We start from the raw sequence: 25,609 nt of genomic DNA on the forward strand, positions 1-25,609 counted from the left end.
AAGGCAGCTAAAGATGATTAAATGCAAGACCAAAAAAAGACCAATTGTAATGCAAAAATTACAATGACATCACTGAGAGTTAGATGTTGAATTGCAATATTGCAACACAATAGATTTTCGTTTTAATCGTATCTTCCATACAATCTATAAACAAAATATTTTGTCAAGTATTTATATCAAGTCAAGTCACCTTTATTTATATAGGGCTTTTAAAAATGCAGATTGTATATATATATATATATATATATATATATATATATATATATATATATATATATAAAATCTTATATCTTATTATATCATGTGTGTATATATTTCACTGCAAAAAATAAAGATTAATCCTTATTAAAGTTACAAAATCTATTCAGTCAAGAGCAGTGAGTGATTTCCTTGTCTTCTGTTGTTTGATTAACATTAAAAACAGACAGCAGGAATATTAGGCTACTATCATTTAAAAACACAATGCACTGATCCAGTATGCTGATACTGTACACATGCTTTGTCTTTCTCTACTGTTTACGTTCACTTAAGACATAACTGGCTATGTTACTAGTATACTCATCAAGACGGGCATATTGACAATTTTTCTTTGAATTTGTCCGTTCAATCGCAAGACTCGAAAGAGAACTCAATATACTGAGTATATAGATGTGGCTTTCCGTGTGCGCGCTTCAGATGAGTGCAACTTCTCATTCGCTTCTTCTTGCTCTTGAATGTTTGAAGTGGCAAGGATTAAAAACAAGTAAATATGTTTCGTTTAAACAGACTGCAACGTGTGCTGTTCAGGTCCCACCAGTGCTTAGTTTTTATCAGCAATGACACTACGAGCTTTAGAAACACACATACTCTGCTTGCTTCCGGTTCCTTTACACATACCACTTAAACCTAAAATAATCATTCATAAAGTTCAAAAAGGTTGAAGCGAATTACAATGGTGTTTGTTTGCAGTGGACTGTGTTTTCATTAATCTTGCTTCATAACAGCATTCTGAACAGAGGTGCAAGTATACTGTATTTAACCACTCACATGACTCAGCCGAATGCACGAGTGCTCTCCAGCAGTCTTCTTTGTGAGCATTTGAGTGTGCAGTTAAAAATTAGCCTAGAGCGCCATCTGCTTTAAAAACTAAGCACAGAATCAATTCAAGAGAGAAAATATCAGGATCGATCCAGATTTACTGTATCATGAATCGAGAATCGATATATTGTCCCAGGCCTACTGTTTTGTCCACGTCTTTTTGATCATCGCTGTTGTAACGTATTGGGAAGCCAGAATGTGTATCCATTGACAGAAACATACATTAGCGGAACTCTGCCTGTCTGTTTTACACTACATTATTTTCAACAAACCATATTATATACTGTATGTGTCGAAATACAAAATGAAGAAAAAGCAGAAAAGGGAATTTCAATGCAGTGCTGGTTTACAATAAATTTCTTCCCACATTTATCTCTTTATCTTCATATAAGTTCAGAAAAACTTGATAAATCAGAAAACTAAACAATATCACACATTTTACACAGCAAAAGTTTCAACCTCAGCTCATTATAAGCCAATATAAAATGATGTAATACACAATCCCAGTTCCCTTTCATGGGAACATCGACGCTGCGTAAGCGCTTTGGGAACGCCTCTGTGTGTTACGTCTTGAAGCACTCGTGAAATCGAACCAATAGTGTGACGGGACGTCAGAGCGGGTGACGTCACGGACCAGGAAACTATAAAGCACCCTTGAGAACAAAGAACGCCAGCTTCTGAAGTCTTCAGCAGCGCTCTGTGTTATCGTGTGTCTTATTTGGTGTTGTCTGTCCCTTTATATCTACACAGCAAACAAAATATCTCTTCGTCCGAGGACAAGAGTATTTTAGTTCACCAAGCACATATAATATATACATATATATATTGTGAGACACAAATGGCGAGTTCAAGCAAGCAACAGTTTGTTAAGTGCGTTCATCCCTGCCCTCGCTTCATCACGGGCGGGGATACACACGAGATGTGCGTTGCTTGTTTGGGAGTGGAGCATGCACAGGCAGCTCTCGAGGGAGCTGTCTGTGTACATTGTGAAAAACTGACGCTCCGTACACTCTGCTCACGCCGCGCGTTCTTTGACAAGAATAAAGAGGGCGCCGCGGCGAGTGTTCCCCAGGGTTCGGGTCCCGCTGCTGCCGAGGCACAGCGGCGGCTTCAGTCCTGGGGTTCACAGATGGATCTGGCGGAGGGGCTAGAGACGGGTCCTGCCCTATCTCAGCCTTCACCCGCCAGACCCAGTGTCTCTCCCCTGGCTGCGGAAGCACGCGCTGCGGTTTCTTCCCCCAGGGTAGAGGCACCTGCACCGGCGCTTCACTTATCCAGCTCCGAGGAGATGGATGTAGCGAGCGTCGGGGCTGGAGAGGAGGACCCGCCATCCTCATCTCCAGCTCATGAGGAGCTTTTAGATGTTGTGACTCGGGCGGTGGCAAAGTTAAAAATAGAATGGCCAGAAGAAAGATCAGAAGCGCGAACAAAAAGCAAATTGGATGAGCGCTTTCTCCCCGCCCGATCACAGCCTCAGCCCCGGGGATTGCCGTTTTTCCACGATCTCCACACCGAGGTGTGGAGATCGTGGCACAAGCCAGCACAATTTCGTGTTTACAACCCACAAACCACTCTATATAGTAATATAGTAGGAGGTAAACAGCACGGTTATGGGGCGATGCCTCAGGTTGAGGAGACGCTCGCGAGCTATCTCTCGCCTGAGACAGCATCGTCCCTAAAATCCCCGACTTTGCCCACCAGACCCCTGCGTACAACATCAGCGCTGGTGGGCAGGGCTTATGCCTCAGCAGGTCAGGCGGCCGCATGTCTCCACACTATGGCCATCCTCCAGGCATATCAAGCCGACCTGCTGGGGGAGATAGACGAGAGTGGCGAGGCGACTTTTGACGCTATCCAAGAGCTCAGGAAGGCTACCGACTTATCTCTCCGGGCCACCAAGGAGACGGCAAAATCAATAGGCCGCTCTATGGCAGCCCTGGTGGCCACGGAGAGACATTTATGGCTCAACTTATCAGATATAAAAGAGCGAGATAAGTCTGTGCTTCTAGATGCACCTGTGTCTCCCCTGGGCCTCTTCGGCGACTCGGTTACATCTGTCGTTGAGAGGTTCCAGGAGGCAAAAAGACAGTCGGCGGCCTTCCAAAAGTTCCTCCCTCGCCGCTCTGCCGAGGTTGCTGAGCGGGAGCAGCCTCGGCCGTCTACAAGCTCCTCGACTGCGCATAGAGCGCAACAGAAACAAAGTGTTGCCACCCGTGCTCCCCCGCAAAGATCTTGGGGACCGGGGAGGGCAACGCAAGCGAAGCCTTCCAAGGGTAAGACAGATCTGCGGACTGTCATTATCGCGAGGAAGGCTTCGAAGAAGTCCTGACGTCAGGGGTTCAGGACTTCTGAGGGCAGCCCCCTCCGAAGAGGGTCTTGTAAAATTAAAATCTATAATACTAACCCCTCTTCGGCGCCCTCAGGGGGCCGTTCTGCCAACCCCGCCGTCTCGTGCGTTACGGGGCGCAGCGGCCCCCACCGACCCTCTGAGGAGGGCCGGTCAGCGCTTGATTCGACTTCTTCCTGCCGGTGCGCCGCTCCAGGGCGTCGAGCCAAGTGCTCAAAAAACACCAGAGACCAGCCTCGAGAGGTTGGTTCCCTTAGTAGAATTTTTGGAAGAATGGAAACGTCTTCCCAATATTTCTCAGTGGGTACTGCAGATGATAGAAAAGGGTTACAAAATACAATTCGGGTCTCGCCCGCCCCAGTTCAACGGGGTCCTCCCTACAGTGGTGGGCCCCCAGCAGTCTCTGGTCATGGAACAAGAAGTTATGACACTTTTGCAAAAAGGAGCTATCGAGAGGGTTCCTCCTCCCGGCAAACAGTCAGGGTTTTACAGCCGCTACTTCATAGTTCCGAAGAAGGATGGAGGGCTGCGTCCTATTCTAGATTTACGCATGTTAAATCGCTCAGTACAAAAGCTCAAGTTCAAGATGCTTACACTCAGACAGATCACCACACAGATCAGGTCCGAGGACTGGTTCGTGACAATAGATCTGAAAGACGCGTACTTTCATGTGTCAATCCATCCTTCACACTGGAAGTTCCTCAGGTTCGCTTTCGGGGGCGAAGCTTACCAATACAAGGTTCTTCCGTTCGGCCTATCTCTTTCACCCCGCACCTTCACAAAGTGCGTGGATGCGGCTCTGGCTCCGCTGAGACTCCAGGGCATCCGCGTGCTGAATTATATCGACGACTGGTTGATTCTGGCTCAATCAGAGCAACAGGCAGTTCAACATCGAGATGTAGTTCTGTCACACATGAGAAGGTTAGGGTTGAGACTCAATACCAAGAAGAGTGTGCTTCTTCCAGCTCAAACTACCAGCTATCTAGGGGTAGTTTGGAATTCCACGACGATGCAGGCACATCTGTCTCCTGCCCGGGTGAATTCTATTCTCTCAACCATGAAAGGGGTGAAATTAGGCCAGTCACTCACTGTAAAACAGTTTCAGAAACTGTTAGGTCTGATGGCAGCCGCTTCCAACGTGATACCTTTTGGTCTGCTGCACATGAGACCGTTACAGTGGTGGCTCAGAACCAGGGGGTTTTCTCCGAGGGGAAATCCTTTTCGCACAATCAAGGTCACGCGGCGATGCCTTCGTGCCTTGGCAGTGTGGAAGAAACCCTGGTTTCTGTCCCAAGGTCCTGTGTTGGGGGCTCCTTGTCGTCGCAAAATGCTAACGACGGATGCGTCTCTCACAGGCTGGGGGGCGATCATGAGTGGTCGCTCAGCTCAGGGTCTTTGGGGGGACCATCATCGTTCCTGGCACATAAATCAGCTGGAGATGATGGCGGTATTTCGAGCACTCAAATACTTCCTCCCAGACCTAAGGGGCCATCACGTGTTAGTTCGTACAGACAACATGTCGGTGGTCTCCTATATCAACCATCAGGGGGGTCTGAGGTCTCGCCAGCTGTGCAAATTATCACATCAGATCCTCCTATGGTCCCAGGGGAAATTTCTCTCTCTGAGAGCAGCTTATATCCCGGGACATCAAAATGTGGGGGCAGACATCCTGTCGAGGCAGGGGCCGAGGCCCGGGGAATGGAGGCTCCACCCCGAGGTGGTGGAGCTGATATGGAAGAATTTCGGTCGCGCAGAAGTCGACTTGTTTGCCTCGAAAGAGACGTCTCATTGCCCGTTGTGGTATTCTTTGACCCCCCTCTGGGGCTGGATGCTATGGTACAGACGTGGCCGAGGCTGCGTCTGTACGCATTTCCCCCGATCGCTCTGCTCCCCGGAGTTCTGGAGAGGGTTCGACGGGACGGGGTCCGTCTAATATTGGTAGCCCCGTTCTGGCCGACCCGGATATGGTTCACGGATCTAGTATCCCTCTTAGAAGGCTCCCCCATGGAGATTCCAATCAGGCAGGACCTTCTGTCTCAAGCGGGTGGCTCAATAGTTCACCCCCGCCCGGAGATATGGAAACTGTGGGCCTGGCCCCTGAGGGGGCCGAGCTCATAGAATCCGGTCTCTCAACCGAGGTTGTAGAGACCATTCTCCACTCCAGAGCTCCATCCACGAGAAAACTTTATGCGTATAAGTGGAAGCTGTTTGCTACTTGGTGTAGCCGACTACAGGTGGATCCGTTCCACTCCTCCATCAGTCATGTACTGCAATTTCTCCAAGAAAAATTCTCGGACGGTTTAACCCCTTCTACATTGAAGGTATATATTGCAGCGATTTCTGCTTATCACGCTAAAATAGAAGGCGTTTCTGTGGGTAGAAACCCTTTGGTCATACGTTTTCTCCGTGGTACTCAGAGGCTGAGGCCTGTGGTACGCACAAAAACTCCGTCCTGGGACCTAGCCATTGTGTTGGAAGGGTTAGCTGCGGCTCCCTTTGAACCTTTGGAAGAAGTGTCTGAGAAGTTTCTCACTTTGAAAACCATATTTCTTCTGGCCATAACATCTCTCAAAAGAATTGGAGATTTACAAGCACTATCCGTTGCTCCTTCATGTCTAGACTTTGCACCTGGAATGGTCAAAGCTTTTCTGCATCCGAGACCTGGGTATATTCCCAAGGTCCCTACAAGTGTCCCGGGGCTGATTGTGCTGCAGGCCTTTTGTCCTCCACCTTTTGCAAATGCGGATCAGGAAAAACTAAATCTGCTCTGCCCAGTGAGGGCTTTAGATGCTTACGTCCACAGAGCTGCCCTGTGGCGAAAATCTGAACAATTATTTGTATGTTACGGATCTCCTAACAAAGGAGGTCCGGCGTCCAAGCAGAGAATGAGTAAGTGGGTGGTCGAGGCCATCTCGCTTGCCTATGAGTCTTCCGGGCAGCCTTCTCCATTGGCTGTCCGGGCACATTCCACCAGGGGTATGGCTGCCTCAAAGGCTTTGATGTCAGGGGTTCCCCTCAATGACATATGTGAGGCTGCTGGGTGGTCGTCTCAGCATACCTTTATTAGGTTCTATAACCTTGATTTGGGCTCCACTCCAGGGTCCTCAGTACTGTCGTCCTGAAGAGATAACAGACATGCATTTGGTCCTATGGCCTAGTTGGGATAGCGTTCCCAAAGCGCTTACGCAGCGTCGATGTTCCCATGAAAGGGAACGTCTCGGGTTACATCTGTAACCCTGGTTCCCTGAATAAGGGAACGAGACGCTGCGTAGCTTAGCCATACTCCCAGCACGCCTGTGAGCGTCTGCTTCATCCCTATTTCAGAAGCTGGCGTTCTTTGTTCTCAAGGGTGCTTTATAGTTTCCTGGTCCGTGACGTCACCCGCTCTGACGTCCCGTCACACTATTGGTTCGATTTCACGAGTGCTTCAAGACGTAACACACAGAGGCGTTCCCAAAGCGCTTACGCAGCGTCTCGTTCCCTTATTCAGGGAACCAGGGTTACAGATGTAACCCGAGACGTTTTTCAATCTTTCTTATTCTTGTATTTTTGTTTGTTTTCTCTGTTCTTTTTTATAGTGATACAACAGATTTCGTGCTGATTCAGAGAGTCTCATTTGCATGTTTTGAAACGGTGACAGAATAGAGACCAACAGAAACTCAAGCAGCTGTCTGGAATAGAACCAGAGGTTTATTGTGTTACTTTATCTCTCACACACTCTCTCTCTCTTTCTCCTCAGGTAGCGGGAGTGAAGCATAGTAAAGGTGTGAAAATATAATGAAGATTTGGTATGGTGCTGCGTCTCACAACAAGAGTCTAAACACATAATAATCCCTTCAGAGAGAGATACACCTTCAGTGATTCATTTCAAATCAACACTGAGACAAAACACACGTGAGGCCTTGTGGACCCAGTGTCCACAAGGAAGAAAGATTGGTGACGGGAAAGAGAATGAATGAATGAACGAACAATACAACAAACAAAGGAATGGGTTCAATATAAGTTAACAAAGAAAATAATATTCGGTCATCCACAACTGTAACCATGATTCTTGCTTTTTAAAAGAAACTGAGGGACAAATCAAAACTATTTTCTGTGGCAATTAACATTAAGTTGCAAATAAAGCTTAAATTACCAGAACATTCATTTATGCTATAATACATTATGAGCCTCTCATCAGGAAATTATAGATGAATAAAGTCCATTCTGTCACTTCTACCTCACCACCAGCAATCATGACATAATCGCAGAGCCCCAGAGGACTGACACACACACACACACAAAAAGAAAGAATTAAAAATTGCAATGTTTTGTGGCGGCCCTGGGGAGCTGTGATACGGAGCTTGCACGCTATAAAGCACGTAGCTTCAGCAGATGGAGGCAGCATCGTCCCAAAAACAGCATCTCTCTGTGTCACAAGTTCGTTCTTTATGGCGCTCTCAGGGCTACAAAGAGGACCATAATTCTGAGCCCAAACACCTCCGCTCTGATTTGTTTCAGCCGCTGGTCCCAAGGCTGACGACACCCCACACATTTCTAACCTTTCACTTTCACTCCCTCTTTCTCAGGCCACTTTTCAAATGTCAAACATTTCTCACAAAGCTGAGGATTTCATTGCAGCAGGCGAGACAGCATCACCTAAAGCTTCAACTTATATATACAGCGTGAAGAGTTCAAAATCTTTCCCTTGGGTTCTTGGAATTGTATTTCTTCCCATTTATTCCTGCCAATTTAACCTCCCATCAATTTCATTATGGCAGATAAAGTGACACGTAGGGCTGACGTGGTTAAGGAATTTCCCTTGCGGTATTTTTGAGTGGCTCAATAGCGTGATATGTAGTTTTACCGGCGTGTATATATATATATATATATATATATATATATATATAATCTGTGTAACGTGGTCATATTCAATAACGAAACTAAATAGAGCATTAAAAAAACAGGACGTAAGTAACAGAAGAGAATGTCAAAATAAGGGTCTACATAACAGAACATAAACCTGACAGTAAGATCGCAGGGCTATTGTTATATGTATAATAGTTAGTTCAGATCCCTGAATCTGACTAAACAAGAGACTTTCTGCCGATATTTCACGAGTATAAGCAGAACTAACAATACTCATCTCTGCGCGTTCCAGAAGGGCTGTCAGTCAGTGCAGTTACATTATTGCGCCACAAGGACTGTCTTTGAATCTTTAAACCATTCATTCAACTGCAATTTCAAACACGCTGATTCATTTAAAGATAGATGTAATTAAACAAGCTGTTGAAATCATTTTAACTTTGAGCGCCACTATATAAGGCTCAGCTGACCAGTAATGCGTCAATGCTAAGGGAGAGATTTCTATCCTTGGACACCACAACCTTTTTTTTCACCAATATATGTCTCGGCCTGAAGGACAGACGCAGGTAATCGCACACGCTCAGTCGATCTTGCTCACATTCAATGTTTAGGCTTGTTTAGTGCAAATCTACGGAGCCTCTGTACAAATTACCATGGTACACATTATGCTATCATTATTAACTTATTTAATATTTAGTACACATGAATGAAGTGTAAAACGAGAAGGACATAACCTTTCAAAAAATAAAACATGCAAATATTGTGGTTGCTGCGGTTTTTGCAGTCCTCGGCGGTTGGCTCGTCAATAGCGTGTTATTACGATATTGCGGTTATCGCGACAGCCCTAGTGACACGTGATAAATCCTATGGTAACTCTTCCATTTTTATCCAAGGTTTTATCCCAACCATGACAAGTGACATATTTGACAGTCTCGCCTAGCCAGACTATGGAGTTGTTCATACTGCAGTTTGTTCTGGTAAAAAATAGGTTACTTAAGTCACTTTCCACCATCAGGCTGAATGGTTCTAAGAGTAAGGAAGGGTTCCAGTTGTAGTTCCACTTGAGCCTGGTATGGCACGGTATGATTACAAACCGTTCTCAGACCAGAATTCTGTGCTGGAACAATACATGTAGTGATGTCGCAACTCAGGATTGGTCACTTGTCTGTTGCCTGGCTACCAGTTTCTCTGTAGCTGGCTAAGCGCCCTGTTTGAGCGACATAAACACAAATTAATAAAAAAAAAACATAAGAAATATAAGATAATCCTCCAAAACGGTCTGTAAACTCTTGCATTACCCAAGGCAACAACTGGCGCATCTGTAATTTGTATTACATTCAAAAGATGACCGTTATCAGCCCCACAGTAGATAATGAAACCATTTTGTACCGGCTGGGCTGGAATGGCACGGAATGGAAGGGTTAAGCTTGAAACTTTGATTAGATTTATAATAAAATACATATAATAATTCCTGAATTGTATAGATAAACTGACTGACCCAAACTTGTGTTGTATGTATATTTGCACTATATTATATTTGGGGTCCATAAGATTTAATTTTATTTTAAAGTAATTAATACTTTTGATCAATTTAATGCATCCTTTCTGAATAAAAGTAATAGTAAAGATTTTTTGTAAAGACTCTTTTGAACTTTCTATTTATCAAAGAAAATGCATCACGGTTTCTACAAAAATATTAAGCAGCACAAATGTTTCCAACATTGATATTAATAAGAAGAAATGTTAACTGGGAAAAAAAGACATTTTAAATATATACTAAAATACACAACAGTTATTTTAAATTGTACAAATATTTCTGTATTTTTGAACAAATAAATGCAGCCTTGGTTAGCAAAAGAACATAAAAAAAAAAAAAATCCAACTTTTGAATGGTAGTGCACATTTATTAGATTATCATGTGGTTCTCACCTATATTGTTCCAAAACAGTTACTTATAAGGTTCCATTTTACTTTGTCTTTATCCAGAGTTTTCAAACTACAAACAAAGCCTGCTGTGAGATGAAAGCTGCTAGGCACTCCATCCTGTCCACTTCTAAAGTCTACTAGCCCCTTCATTAGCCCTACAATTATTTATATGCTGTAGGCTGTAGCAAATGACTCCTAAAAACTAAACACCATCCCAAAGATACTGGATGAGACCAGAGATGGCACAAGAACATCGGCAAGCATACAGCTGTATTCAGGGACCTCAGGGCATGCAAATAAAGATGCTGAAGAACCTAAGTATGTGTGTGTGGATATTATTTGGGCAGTAATGGAGTTGACGGATCATATGGTATTTTACGCCTGGATAAAAGAATTCTCCTCTGGCGTTTGTCCTCTGGCCCCTCATGGCAAGAGCAGCTGCTTCGTTCTGCTTCCAAAAACCGTGACCTTGTAGCAAGTGCACATTTACAAATACTTTCAAACTTTGTGACCTTTGCTATCTTATACACACACACGCTCAAAGTCGATCTCACTCTGTATCAAATTCAGACACACCCACCTTCACTCTGACATCACAGAGTAACTCAGGAGAGCAAAAAAAAAAAAAAAAAAGAATGATTTATAACCTAGTCCAAGACATAATTTGGAATACACTCCTTCAAACACACACTCACTGAAATGCACAACCCTGCAGGAAGCTCTTCGGGTTAATAGGCTTCCTGCCTCCCACTAAGCACTAAAACTATTCGCCACATGGTTGCCCCAATAAACTCTGACCTTTGCCACAAACGACAAATGATCCATCACCAAGCTTCTCTCCAATTTTGCCTCTATCTATCTTTCTATCTATCCATCCATGCCTTTCTTTGTTCCAACCTTTTTCATATTTTTACTACCTGGTGCATATGTGGTTTAATATTACTCTATATATTTTAGAGAGAGAAAGTAAGAGTAAAAGTTAGCAAGAAAGTGCCTGGATTTCGTTTCAGAAAACTGGTGGGAAATCCCCCTTTTTAGACTTTTTATTTTTCTGGTAAAAATTACATTTTTCTCACTTAAATGTTTGTTCAATCAATGAATTTGTGTTTTTACAATGGGGTAATTTTGTTGCACACTAGCTTACACACAGCATAAGGAAGCTTGATTTCAAACTTTGAAGTAAACAGTCGATAATAACATAAGAACAAATAAATTAAAACAGTAGCCCAAATAAATACAATAGAATAAGGAATTGTGAAATTACATTACTGGTTTGATCTGACAAGTGGCTTAATTTAGTCATTCAAACTACATGCTACAGAATAAATGTTTGTGGGAATTTTCTGCATTATAGTGGGGAACCTGTGGGAATGAGTAAAATTATGAGCAATACCCGCAATCTATGGCAAGCATAAAAAGCAGTCTTACCAACCCCAATCTTTTGAGTGATATATATCTATTTGTATGAAAAAAAAAAAATGGCACATAGGTGACCTTTGCCAACAAGTTCCAAAAAATAAAAAAACAACACCTTTGAGAGGTGAAAGACACTGGCATGGTCAGTTTGACATAGATACCATGGCAACAAAACTAGAAACCTGAGGATTTGAACACTGTAGTCAGACATGACAAAGCCGAACTGCCACACTCCCTTCTCGTGTCCAAACCGACCATATGTAAATGACACCTATGAGAACAAAGAAAGCAGATCCAATTAAAGACAAGAGGGAGGAAAGGGTAGGAAACAAAGGGGGAAAAAATATAATTATAGCACTGAATAGCATGTTGAATTCAATGTGTGTAGCCAAGAGAGGCAGAGGTGTGTGTGAAGTGTATGCTGACTTTGATCGTCACCACCTTGAGCAAATTGATTTGGCCCTAATTGAACATTTTAAGAATCGATTAAAATGTGCTGTGCAAACACACTTAGAGAGATCCATCAGATTCAGAGCTGGCTAAAGCAGAAATTTACACTCAGTGACTGGAGCTAGAGCCAACATTGGCACACTCCTGCCATCCGTATTGTTAGGGCTTTTAGAGAACGATAGAGAACGAGAGTGAGCAAATTTGAGTCAGTATCATAAATAAAACAACCTGATGAAGGAGTAAATTTATGTAGGCCTCATCATAGGTGCCGGAACCAGAGGGCCACAATTTTAACCCACTCACCTGAAATCAGTGGAATGATTTTAAAGTATGTACTTCTGTTAGCTTTTATTAAAAGCACATTCTTTGTATAGATTATAATAACAACAGATTAAGTACTTAAGTACTGATACTTAAAATAAGCATGTTTTGGTCCCTGAACTCAAATTACTGATGTGCATAATATATATCCACAAATCGAGAAAAAAAAAAAAAAACTAAAAAAAAAAACTAAAAAAAAAAAAAATTGCTAGGCTCAGTTTCCAAATTAAATTTAATTAATTTAATGATTTGGGATAAATTGCGCTTACAAATAAAATAATAATAGTTATAAATATAACAATAATTGCCATTGATTGAACCTATATATTATTACTAGTAGTAGTAGTATCAGAAGTAGTATTATTACTATTACTTCTACTACTTATAATAATAATAATAATAATAATAATAATACATATTCATAAGTTTAGTATTTAAAGTGTTATGATGTCCCAAAAAAAATCCAAATGCAAAACGCACGCCTTCACCACCACCATTATGCCACATGCTCTAAACATTAGTTCTTCCAGATAAAATCAGACATCGAAAAGACATCTTGTACCTGTGTTGTCAAAGTAAAAAGCACTTTTTGAGTGTTTCATGTACATATACATTCTGAGGCTAATAGTTGAAAATTTCATCTAACTTTACTATCTCTCAGGGTACAGGAATTGAAAAGGCCTCATACAGTGAAAGAGAGAGAAAGTGTAAGAAAAAGTGTGAGCAATTTGCTTGAGGATCTATAACACTGCTGTCTCTTGGGTGTCTCAGACTGTGCACATGTAAGTCTGAAACCCCATTCCCACCAAAGGTGTGAAAAAGCAATTTAAAATGGCCGCCGCCCACTGATATGGGATGGTACCACCAGGGTGGCGCTTAACCAAAACACACAGCCGGGGGTGATACAGACGAGCAAAATACACTAGACAGCACTGAGCATTACGCCACCAGCTGCCTTCTGTGCCAATGAAATTCCCTAATTCTACTGAAAAATACATTAACATGTGAAAAACCTTTCCTCCACTTCCCCTAAACACACATACACTTCCTCCGTCACATAAAACACTTTATGCCTTTGTTAATTGCCATGTTTCACCGGATTTCACTGAACATTGTACAAGTATCAATAGTGTATGTGGAGCAAATGGAAATAAAATTCATTTAAAATCATAATCATAATATTATTAATAATTGAATTTAATGCAACATTAATGAAAATAATGTTTCTTTTCAAGGTTGAGAGCTTATCATGCAAGCGTTTTAATTTAAACACTTCTAATGACATCAACAGCAACTGGAAAGTGTTTTCTTCTAAATGCACTGCACAAAAGTTTAGGGTCGGTAAGATTTTTTAATATTTTTGAAAGAAGTTTCTTATGCTCACAAAGGCTGCATTTATTTGATCAAAATTTAACAATTTAAAATAACTTTATAAAACTGAATTTTCAGCATCATTACTCTAGTCTTCAGTTTCATGATCCTTCATAAATTATTCTAATAGAATATTCTAATAGAAATAGATAAAGTCTTTACAATCACTTTTGATGAATTTAATGCATCCTTCCTGAATAAAAATAATGAATTTCTTTCACAACAAAAAATCTTACCCAAACTTTGGAATGGTAGTTTAGTTAATTGCATTTAATTATTGAATTCTGTCTGTGACCCTATCAGAACAGAACCCACTAATGGAGAACCACTGCTTTAAAAAATTAGCAATGCCCTTTTGAAGTACATGTAAAGAAAAAGTGGCAAATTATTCTAATTTTATATAATGATGCATCAAAGTATCAAATTCACTCTCTTTGCATTAAAACAAGAGTACAGAGGGTGTGTGTCAGCGTGATAGTTGGCGTCCCAGTCATAGAGCCAGAGGCAGCTGATTCATAAGTGATCATAACAGACATCTAAATCAAGCAGCTTTGGGCTTTCATTGTTCTTTAGCGGATCAGCGAAGTGAGAGAGACAATAAGAGAGAATGATATGCTGCCAGTATATTTAGTGTTGTTATAATCTTTACAGTAATTACACGAGACGGTGTAATCTTGCCATAATGAATATAATTAGAATGTACAGCACTCTATAAGCTCAACACAGACTGCCAACATTGGGCTTTCAATGTTGAGCCAATGAAGGCCATTAAAGACCTCCAGACTGCAAAAAATGCACAAGCATGTCCAATCATTCCTGTATAACATTTGATTTAGAGGGACGCCTTATTGTTCTCACAACAGTTTTCCTGACTCATTACAAATGATGAAAGCAGCTGACAAAGACACAAGGGGTTCTCCTTATAACTGTACTCTGTTGTTTCAAAATCTAAACACTAACACAGTCACACACTGCCAAAAAGCAGGTGAAAGAGAGGTCAGACACTCCAGATTAATGAATCATCTCAAATGCATCTCAAATTAGTGGTTCCCTCTTTTTTTTTTCACATATCCAGGGGGAGCAATTGTTCTGTTCCAAAAATGTAGTAAGCTAAATAAGGAGGCTATATTTTTAGCTATCACAAGCATGGCACCAAAGGTAAGCAACCTAACTATTCTGCCTCCAAAAACACCTCAAAAATAGTTCAGTTTTATTCAGATGTATTATTTTACCCAACATTTGTGACCAATGAATTTCCAGTGACCTTTCCATTCATTAACACTACTTGACAAATAATTGTATAGACTGTTGGAGTGGATTTCCATTTGTGTAATCAAACTCTGAACCGGTTTTAGAATTCAACTGTCTCTAATATGTAAAAAACCACTGAGATTTGAATGTTACTAAACAGAAGAATTGCTGAAAGAGCAAAAACAAAGGTTACTATAAACTGTTTAAATGTAATATACCATTCTGGTATCAGTAAGATTTTATTTTGTTTGATTTCCAAAAGAAAATTAATACTTTTATTCAGCAAGGATACATTAAATTGATCAAACGTGAAAGTATAGACATTTATAATATTACAAAAGATTACTTTTGTAAATAAAAAATAAATAAATAAAAGTTTTGAACTTTTCTAATTTATGAAAAATCATGTAAAAACATTAAGCAGCACAATTGTTTTCAAAAAATTATAATAGTAAAAAATGTTTCTTGACCACATTGTTCTGTAGTGAGCTGTTTACAGATGCTGGACTTTAAGGTACACAAGTGTGGCTCCAAAGGTAAGAAACTGACCTATAAACACGTCCTATAACACCTCATTTTGGACAAATTTTTGTTGACAAAAATAGTACATTGTCATTAAAACATTATTTTCTCCAAAATGTGTGTAAACTTTATGCGTATTAGAGTTTCACATTTAACCCTACAACGTCACTTCGAGTTGAGTCTTTAGCACTGTCTTTTAGCACTTCAAATTGGTCACTTATGAGACTCACTTGTATTAGGATATAGGCAGCAAGCAGCTGGAACAGAGCTAATGTGATCTCAAATACTGTACATCGCTGAAAGATTTTATACAATAAGGTATGATTATAGGGAATTTTGTTCCAGTTTTATCTTTTATGTATAAGGGCTTTTCTGTGTCAAAAAATAATTAAAGTAAAAAAAAAAAAAAAAAAAAAGACATCAGATGGACTGTAGAATCCTCCAGACATTCTGTAATAGAACTCTTAGAGGAGTTCTAATTCATGAGGGAGAACCTTCTGAGCAGAACCAGAGCTGAAACAGTCACTCTCTTTGGCCTTTCTGTCTACTGTCACACCAGTGTCATGCCACAGTGTGTGTGAAATCCTCTTGCCCTGTTATTAATAAGGGAGTTATTCTGCCATTACTATTAACCCTATACATCCATTACCACTATCTATACATCTAGCCTGTATGTTTACATACAAAACCCACAATGTCCCATGATAATTAATGATACTTTAAAGAATTTGCTCACTCTGTGTCTGACAGAATGACATCAATTCACAAATCTCTGTATCTAGATTGAATCTTCCCTGCCAAGACATGATCAGGTGATGATAAATGGTCCGATTCAGTGCAGAAGAGATTTCAGGGTCCATTAAATTAATGGCCCCTGGAACAGCACCAGAGTCTGATTGATATATGATAGAATTTTACAGAATGGTCTGACTTGAACTATATTAGTTTTGAATGTCTTTAATAAACAATATGCCTCAAAAAGACATCCAATACTTGGAAAATATTCTATGGCCCTCATAAGTATCCCAGTATTTTAATAAACTAGTTGGTCAAATTTAGGCTTCTTTCCACACCTCCTGACTTACATTCACAACCTTCAAAAAAGTGTGAAAATTTTGTGTTGTTCCAAACCTGCAAGGCTGTCCTATGTGATGTCAGAAGTTTTATTTTTGGATAAATTATCCCTTTAAGCTACTATGAATGTTTCACTTGATGTTGAGAATACCTTCAAAGTACCCTGAGGTTCAGATTGCTCTCAAGATATACAGCAATGGTTAACACAATTGGAAAACAATTCAATCAAACTGTTAAACCAGCATAAGATGGTTTGCTGGTCTGACTGGTTTAAAATGGTCTCCCAGCCTGGTCATGTTCTTGATCAGTTGGTCTCCCTGGTCTCCCAGGTTGGCCAAGCTAGAGTTACACTGTTTTAGCTGGACGACCAATACATCTTCGTGTCTTTGACAGATGGTGTTTACGGAGCATGACTGATGATCCAAAATAGCCTAAGTTGACAATTAAAAAGAAAAACACATAAAATAAAATATATTGTTTAAATTATTACTGACTTTAGTTATTATTTTGGAATGAATGTAGACATGCTTAAAACACTAACCTGATGAGACTGACTTTTGATAAATAGAACATTTATTACAAAAATACAATGTTAATGTAAAATTACAATGTTGTATATTTGGTTTCTTTTTTCTTTTTTATGATGTAATGTAATGCTCATTTAACAAGGAAGATGTGTCAATGTTAAGATATATATATATATATATATATATACACATACACACACAGGGCAAAAAAATGGCTAAACACTAAGCTTTTATTTGTCTTAAACACAAATTATTGGTCAGTAAAATAGCAACATTTTAGCAAATGCACTACTTAAAAAGCCATTACTGTTTAAAAAAAGCATCAAAGACTAAATTGAGTTTTTGGCAGAATATAGGAAGTTGTGTGTGGGGCGATGAATCGCAATGGAAAACAAGTTGCATGGTGACACTCCAGAGTGGTGTCTTTTAAAAATCTGCTGAGAAATATAATAAAAATTAATCTCTACCACAGTGAAGCATGGAGGAAGAGGTGTCATTTTGTCAGGAGCCTTTTTAGCTGCTGGTATTGATTAATTACTTTACTGTGAAAAGTCACTTAATGCTTTGGAGTACAGGAGAATATTGCCAAACGACTTGCTTCCGACAAATGAAAAGTCCATCAGGCTTATGTTTTGGCCTGGTCAGAGTCCAGATTTGAACCCTATAGTGAATATTTCATCTTACATTAAACTCAAACAAACTGGGAGACATTTTTCAACTACTCATGAACTGTTTGAAGCCATTAACACTGAATGGAACAACACTGATTCTTCTTACTGTAAAAGGCTGAAGTTGAAGGCTATTCCATGCTAAGTTACTTTATTTACAGTATTTGTGCAATTCTTGCTAATTTCCTGACCAGTGATTTGTAATTAAAATGGTTAAGACCACTAAATATTTTTTTCTTTTTTGGCTTGGCCTCTTTTTTTTTTTTTTTTGCTTTAACTTATTTCTATTATCGTGGCTAATGCCAATGTACATCATTAAAATGACAGAAGCCAACTCCTATAATGAAGGACAGATTATGTTTTCAAATGAAAGTGTGTGTCCTGATGGTAAATTTATGCAACTATATCTTGATTTCAACCACACACCAAAAAGGATGGCTAAAATGTAGGTTTTCAGAATTTCATTTGATGTAATGATAGGCTACACTGCCAAGTAAAATGAAATGCTTTGCCTGTAATATTTCAGAAAGCAAGAAAAGCTTACCTGAGTGCTCGCTATTACAGGGCGGGGCTAATCATAAGATATAATTAAGCACTGTTACTCCAACTTGTTTTCATGGGCAACCACAACCAATCAGAACTGACTCAGCTTGCATTCTTCTTATAAAATAAGTACACATCCACAAACCTCAAAACACACATACAAACATAAACTCATAGAGTCACTGAATCACTCCTGACTCCTGTCAACTTGCACCTCGACCTGCTGGTGTTGTCACCTGCTGCAGCCCATGCTGTCACTTCCAGTTTGTCTGTTTGGGACAGCCTTAAGAAAAACAACCAAACACATACCCTAAGCAGCCCCTTGTAAATTTGGGAGACAGACTTCACTTTCCACTGAGAGAAACAAAAGTGATGCCCATTGTGGTTTAACCAGACGTTCTTACATAAACAGCATGTTTTGTGTGGTTTCGGGTATATGCTTGGAATGAACAGCCACATAATTCACAGATTTCTGTAGAATTCCAACATCCATCATTTACAATGTTTATTTGATTCTTTCAGCAACCAGTTAAACTGCCACAATAACAGAAAATGCAGTGCAGAAGTGCTGAATCCGTGTCTATATATATATATATACATACACACATATGGAGAGAGAGAGAGAGAGAGAGAGAGAGAGAGAGAGAGAGAGAGAGAGAGAGAAAGAGAGAGAGAAAGAGAGAGAGAGAAAGAGAGAATGAGCATTTTTTTGATCAGGCTCCTATGTTTAGGTTCAGTAATTTCACTTTAATGGCAATGAAAAGGTTGTTAGTCGGTTATTGAAATGCCTTATTTTTAAAAATGTCACTTAAATCAAATCATTGGTATTTAACAAATTTGACTGTCTCTTGCTGCAAAACCAGCTAAGTCCATGTGTGTGTTTTTTTTTTTTCAAAACCTCTAAGTATATATATATATATGCCAAGTAAAATGAAATGCTTTGTAAAATGAAATCCACATTGTAAATGATGGATGTTGGAATTCTACAGAAATCTGTGAATTATGTGGCTGTTCATATATATATATATATATATATATATATATATATATATATATATATATATACATATACATATACATATACATATATATATATATATATATATATATATATATATATATATATATAGTTCATTTGCAAAAAAATTATAAACGCCACATTTAAAAAAATGAACTGACTGCTGTGCATTATTCTCCACATATAGCATGTTCTGAACCCTAAATACGGTAAGTTCTGTCAAAAAAGTCAGTACTGTCCACTGTCATCGCAAGTTTTTGTTTTACAGCAGAAACTGACAAGCACCCTTGTTGTTTTTGTACACAACCCGATAAGTCTATTTTAGCAAATCAGCATGCAGTATTCAGGTCAGGTGACAAGGCTGATAATCACTTTGAAAAGACGCACTAGCTGAGGGGATTTTTGTCAAAGTTGAGTAAAAGGATTTATAATTTACACTCCTGCAATTCCTTGTACACCATGTCTTACATGCTGAAACTTTGTTTGTCCTTTTGCGTTTGTGTGTGTGCGTGAGTGCATGCGTGTGTGCTTCTCTGCGTGTGTGTGTGTGTGTGTGTGTGTGTGTGTGTGTGTGTGTGTGTGTTTATGAGTGTGCATAATGAGTGCATGTGTGCACACATATGTTTGAGTGTGTTTTAAATGCAATTACAAAGCAATTCCTTAGTTTTGTTTAACTCAGATACATGAAATGTGGAGTTATCTGCTTTTGCTAAAAAACTGACTTTTAATATATAAAAAAAAAAAAACATACTTTCAATGAACTTTAATTTTGTAAGTTTAATTTTGTAAATCTTTTTTAGTTATTATTAATTAGGGGTGTAACGATACGCTCAGGTCACGATATGGTATGTATCTCGATACAGAGTTCACGATACGATACATATTACGATATTTTGAACAAAATCTTATTTGAAATTCAGTTTCATTTATTTTAAAAACATTAACAAATTTCAATACTTTTCCTTGTTGTACATACAAGATCACATTTCAGGTTTAATAAAAACCTTCTGTAATTCAAATTAACAGCTGAATAGGTCTGTCTGTCACTGGAAAAAAAATTAAATTTAACATGAACTTAGAATTAAGAATCCTAAGGGACCGTTCTCATATCGCGTCCAAAAACGCATGGAAGGCGTGGCCGCACCGCTTCTCCTTTCCAAAGCGCTTGCACTCCCGTGGCGTCTGTTGTTGCTATGCAACCATGAACTGTGCTTGCCAAGAGGATCAGGAAGTTTCAGCAAAGGATAAATTGATATCTAGCCCTTGCATTACCTTTACTACTAGATATATTTATCGAGGATAGATATAAAAACCACCCTGTCCAGCTATGATCAGCTGTTCAGCTGAGGTTTTGATGTTTTGTTACGGAAAGGCCGAAGCTGATTGGTTGGTTTATGTCACATGACCTGTGGTGCACTTGAGGCATTCTGAAAAGTTGAGAATTTTTCATTTCAATTCCCCTGGAAAACGCACCACGTGCACTGACGCGAGAAACATTTAAACCTGCTTGCAAGATTCGATGTGTGCGCGAAACACTTACTGAACTAGAGAGCTGATTGAGACACACCCTTATATGTAGTGACAACCCAGATTCTCTCACTGTCACCTCCATGTTGCAAAGTAGGTCACGTCAGCAGCTCAACCAATAAGATTAGACTGCCGTCATATCGTAAAAGTATCGTCATCACTCTACGATACATATCATAACATTTTTGCATCGCAAATATGCGATATATCGTTACACCCCTATTTAGTGTTGTCACGGTACCAAAATTCCAGTAGTCGGTACCGATACCATGAAAATTTTACGGTTCTCGGTACCAATTTCGGTACCACAGCAAAATCTGTTGGAACTATTTTACTATTTTATATAGCCTATTTTAAAAACATTAAATATGACTTGGAGTGTGTGTGTGTTTGTGTGTAAATATATATATATATATATATATATATATATATATATATATATATATATATATATATATATATATAGGCTACCTCAATGAAATAAATTTTGAAATATAAAAAAAATAAAAAAATAAATAAATAAATACTCAACATCCATTTTGTACTGTTGAAAAAACCAGCATATGCTGGTAAGGTAGGTTTTGAAGCTGTATGCTGGTCAAGTGCTGGTCCTAAACTGGTCCTGCTGGTCCATGCTAGTCCTAAACTGGTCCTGGACCAGCATAAACCAACTCAAACCAGCATACCAGCTTCAAAACTTACTTTACCAGCATATGCTCGTCTTTTCAACAGGGGTAACAGATGTGCGTGTTTATTTTAGCTATTTCGTCAGTAAAACAACACATTACAGCCTGTAAAACTGAAATAAATATAGGTAAATAATGGTAACCTAAATAATAAGAAAGCTAAATTTCTGCAGTATAAATTTCATTCTTTTTTTTATTTCCACACAAAGATGCGTCATATAGCCAAAGTCCGCTCTACACTTTGAGAGGGATAGGGACATGAGCAGGAAAGAGACCATTTCTTTTTAATATCTTCTTCATGTTATCTCCTGATGTTACAAGCAACTGACACTTGTTGTAAAAGGTCTGAAGAGCGAGTTTTATCTTCAGACAAGCAGGCTATGTTTGATTTTGCGCTGCCAGACAAAGCGAAAGTAAAAATCACCGGCGTGTGAAACGCGCTATACAAATAAACTTGACGCGCCTTATAAAGTACAAGCGCAAACTGTGTTAAATAGAAATTGACGTGCAAGCAAAAAGGTTTCTGCCTACAGTGATAATAACTTTACCACAGTAAAGAATGTGAATAGCCTATAATAGGCCTAAATGCGAAAGAAAGAAAGAAACATTTATAATCCCTTGCGTGAGTGAAGATTTGGGAAAAGAAACAGATTCCATGTTCAGTGTAATAACTAATAGAATATTGTTAAATTCTCTGCTAATCGGGTGACCAGATCGCGATTCGCAAAACAGAATACAATGCTTAAATTTATGAACTCACGTCTCTCTCATTCGGCATGAACCAAAATGTTTCCATGGCTGCGATGTCACATTTAATTTCTAACCTATTATTTCTTCTGTAAACACAGCTTTGTGCTTCACTCGTGTCATATTCACGTAAATACTGCCACAGTCCTATCAATGGGTACCGAATATACCCAGACTTTTGACAACACTACCCCTATTATGAATTAATCAAACAACCCAACTGCAGTTTGATTGATATTACTTGGAATGCACAATAAAAAACATGATTTGTGAGAATTTGTGAGAACAAACTCTTCATATACATTAATATTAGTGGTTTGCCAATGTGGGTAATATATAATATATATATATATATATATATATAGCCAATATACATAAAAATGTAATGATCAGAAAAGAGAAGTACAGAAAATTAAACTCTTAATTTACACACTATTTACTTAAATTTCACAAAAAAACTGAGAAAAAAAAGAGCTTATTTATCCATTGACCCGATTTTGAGACTAGGCAGAACAACATCTGTTAATCGACCAGGAGGGCACAGTTACAGGCCAGTTACAGGCCAAATATTTTTAATAAATGGCCAAATTAAATAGTCTATCACTATTTAAAATACATTGTGTTTCTGTGGATCTATTTGTTGAGCTGCTGGAGGGTATTTTGAGGTCACTCATCTCGTCATGTAAGCTCGTCACTGGGCTGAGCTACAGATGGGAGGAGACCAGAAATGGAGAGAAGAAGAGATGCAACCGGGGAATAAACGACACAACTCTACCTCTGTTCAGCATCTGTGCCCTAGCACCATCTGACAGACATCTGGCATGTGTGCGAACGAGTGTGTGTATTGATTTAATGTCTGTCTCGCTCTCTCTGATAGATGACATTGGATGTGATTAATGTCCATTCTTCAACACTGTGAAATATGAAATATGAGAACCGCACACATACTTGGCCTCTTTCTCCTCCATCTGTCTTTTAACCCTAGAAATATACAAATCACAGGTACATGTCTAACAAACATCCACTACCACTTTGTTTCTCTGTCCCTCTCATACCAAATGTAATTTTCACAGTGCAATTTCCCATCTTGCAGACCGGTTCTGAGTGCTACAGGTTTTGAATGATGCAGGTGAATACCATGTTCTGGCATACTTGACTAGGACTATACAGCAATGCTCCACCACTCAAGGTGGTGTTGTCAAAAGTACCGACTTTGGTACCAAGTCGGAACTGAAATTTTACAAATGTGAAGATACCAGCTTTTAAAGCATTGATCATTTTAGCCAATCGCAGACACCGCGTGAACACTGGCCAATCAGAGGTGTTAAGGAAACCACTCAACAGCGCTCAAAATGCTAGGGGAAAATGTCGAAGTTGGTACTTTTTGACAACACTAACTCAAGGTACCTAAAATGAAGAAAGCGTGCTCAACTACACTGTGTATCTGAATATATTTTATCATTTGATAATCTATCAATAAATTACTGCTGCCATGATCACTAGAAAATGTACACAACCATCTCTTGTCAATAAAACTCACCAACTCGACTGCTTTCAGTGGGCAGTCACAGCACAACATTAATTCCACTAGGCAAATAGAATTTTGTTAAAGGCACAATTGACAACAAGCCTAATTTACTGGATTGAAGGTGAATAAGAGGTTTAGTAAGTCACACAACTGTTACTAAATCCAACTCACACTGTCGTAGCAGTGCTAAAACTGAACTATATATTGTTAATCTTTCATGCTTGCATACAGAATAGCTTCGCCCACGTAATGATGTGTTATGCCAATATTTCAGTAATAATTGTGTGTGCTTCAAAATGTCAATTGCAAATGGGGTCAAAGTTGATATTGCTTGAACTTTGAGTGCTGCAATACAATGCTAAACCTGCATGTGGTACTGGAGGTAATGCTGTAGCTTGCCATCAGTCCATATAGTGCAGCAGTAATGCACATGCTCTTAAGCTGTAGTGATCTCTGAAGGATGCAGGTTCGACTCCATCCACCCTCCTGTCTAATAAAAGGCAAAAAGCAAAATTATATTAAAGTCGACATAAAATGAAAGTTGCAATAGTCTTGTCTTCCCTGTTGTGACATATATCTGAGTGTAACAACTTCTCAAACAAGAAAAAATGTAGGGCAGGAGTAAGAGGTTGTCCGCACTCGCACCAGTAAACACTTTATCAGAGAAGGAAAGCGATGTCGAGGTGGGAGGGGAAGTTATTTTGATTAAAGATTACAAGGGCACATGATGATGAGGTGCATGGATAAATTATTTATAATAAATACTGCAATATTGCATAAAAAATAAGAACTGTCAATTTAGATTTCATTGGGACTTTAACTTAACACATGGTTTTTGTTCAACTTAAATCCAATTTTTCCATCACTTCAATGTACAAATTTGACAGATGAAAATAGTTTGATGTAGATCTTTCCACCAAAATGTTGAAGAGAAAATATCCATAATAGGATATCAATTTTAAATTCCCTTAAAACAGTAGTCAATAAAGCAGACTACATTGCTTTCGTGTATGTGTATAATTAATTAATCTTTTATTGCGCCTTTTCTGAATGTGATTTTCCAGACTTTTGCAGGCCAAACTTCCATGATGAAATTCCCCAGAGCTTTACAGTCACTGACCCTTTTAAGGGGACTGGCTAGATACTCAGCCGCTTCAAACCACTGAAATAACACGCTAATGAGTGTTAAATATAACCCAGAGAGTATGAGAGCAGATGAAGAAGAAAAGTGAGAAAGTGGGAGAAAGTGATAGCTAGCAAATCTCACTGAGATTTCTTTAACAAAAATGGACACTTGAATGGACAATCAAGACTGTCAATTACATGAGTGAGAAAGGGACCTTTCAAACAAAGAAAAAACAAAAAAATTTGCATATGCTTGACATAAATTATAAATCTTAAAAAAAAATTGATTAAAAAAATTGATAAGAAAGTCACCTTTTTACCTCTCAATGGCTAAAAAAAACCTCCATGAAAATACACAAAAAAGGATAAAATTTACAAAAAAAAGCTAAAGTAGTTGTACCATGTCAATGTTGAATTACAGACATTTTACCAGTATGTAACTATCATTACCTATTTTTTATAGATGTTAAAAGACAATTTAATCTTTAAATTAAAAGATGAATATTTTAATAAAATAAAATAAAATATACTTTATTTCTTACTGCATGTCAGAAAACAAACTACTAAATAGCCAACATTTAAAGGGCAAAAATATGTAAATAACAGTATATATGATAGTAATTTTAATACTGTGTTGAAG

General features: G+C 39.0%; 1 protein-coding gene across 2 annotated transcripts in view; it reads right to left on the reverse strand.

Moving 5' to 3' along the window:
- si:dkey-215k6.1 (transmembrane protein 132C) overlaps positions 1-25,609 on the reverse strand; it is a 267,107-nt gene that overhangs the window by 195,423 nt on the left and 46,075 nt on the right. Inside the window, exon 2 of one of the 2 annotated variants that reach the window (XM_067407603.1) lies at positions 11,794-11,882. The exons of the other annotated variant lie outside the window; for it this stretch is intronic. Coding sequence (XP_067263704.1) covers positions 11,794-11,869 — 76 coding nt within the window. The 5' untranslated portion in view covers positions 11,870-11,882. The remainder of the gene's footprint in view (positions 1-11,793; positions 11,883-25,609) is intronic. 2 annotated transcript variants of the gene reach the window in all.

This window comes from Chanodichthys erythropterus, chromosome 13 (genome assembly GCF_024489055.1).
Source record: "Chanodichthys erythropterus isolate Z2021 chromosome 13, ASM2448905v1, whole genome shotgun sequence".
Lineage (NCBI taxonomy): Eukaryota > Metazoa > Chordata > Actinopteri > Cypriniformes > Xenocyprididae > Chanodichthys > Chanodichthys erythropterus.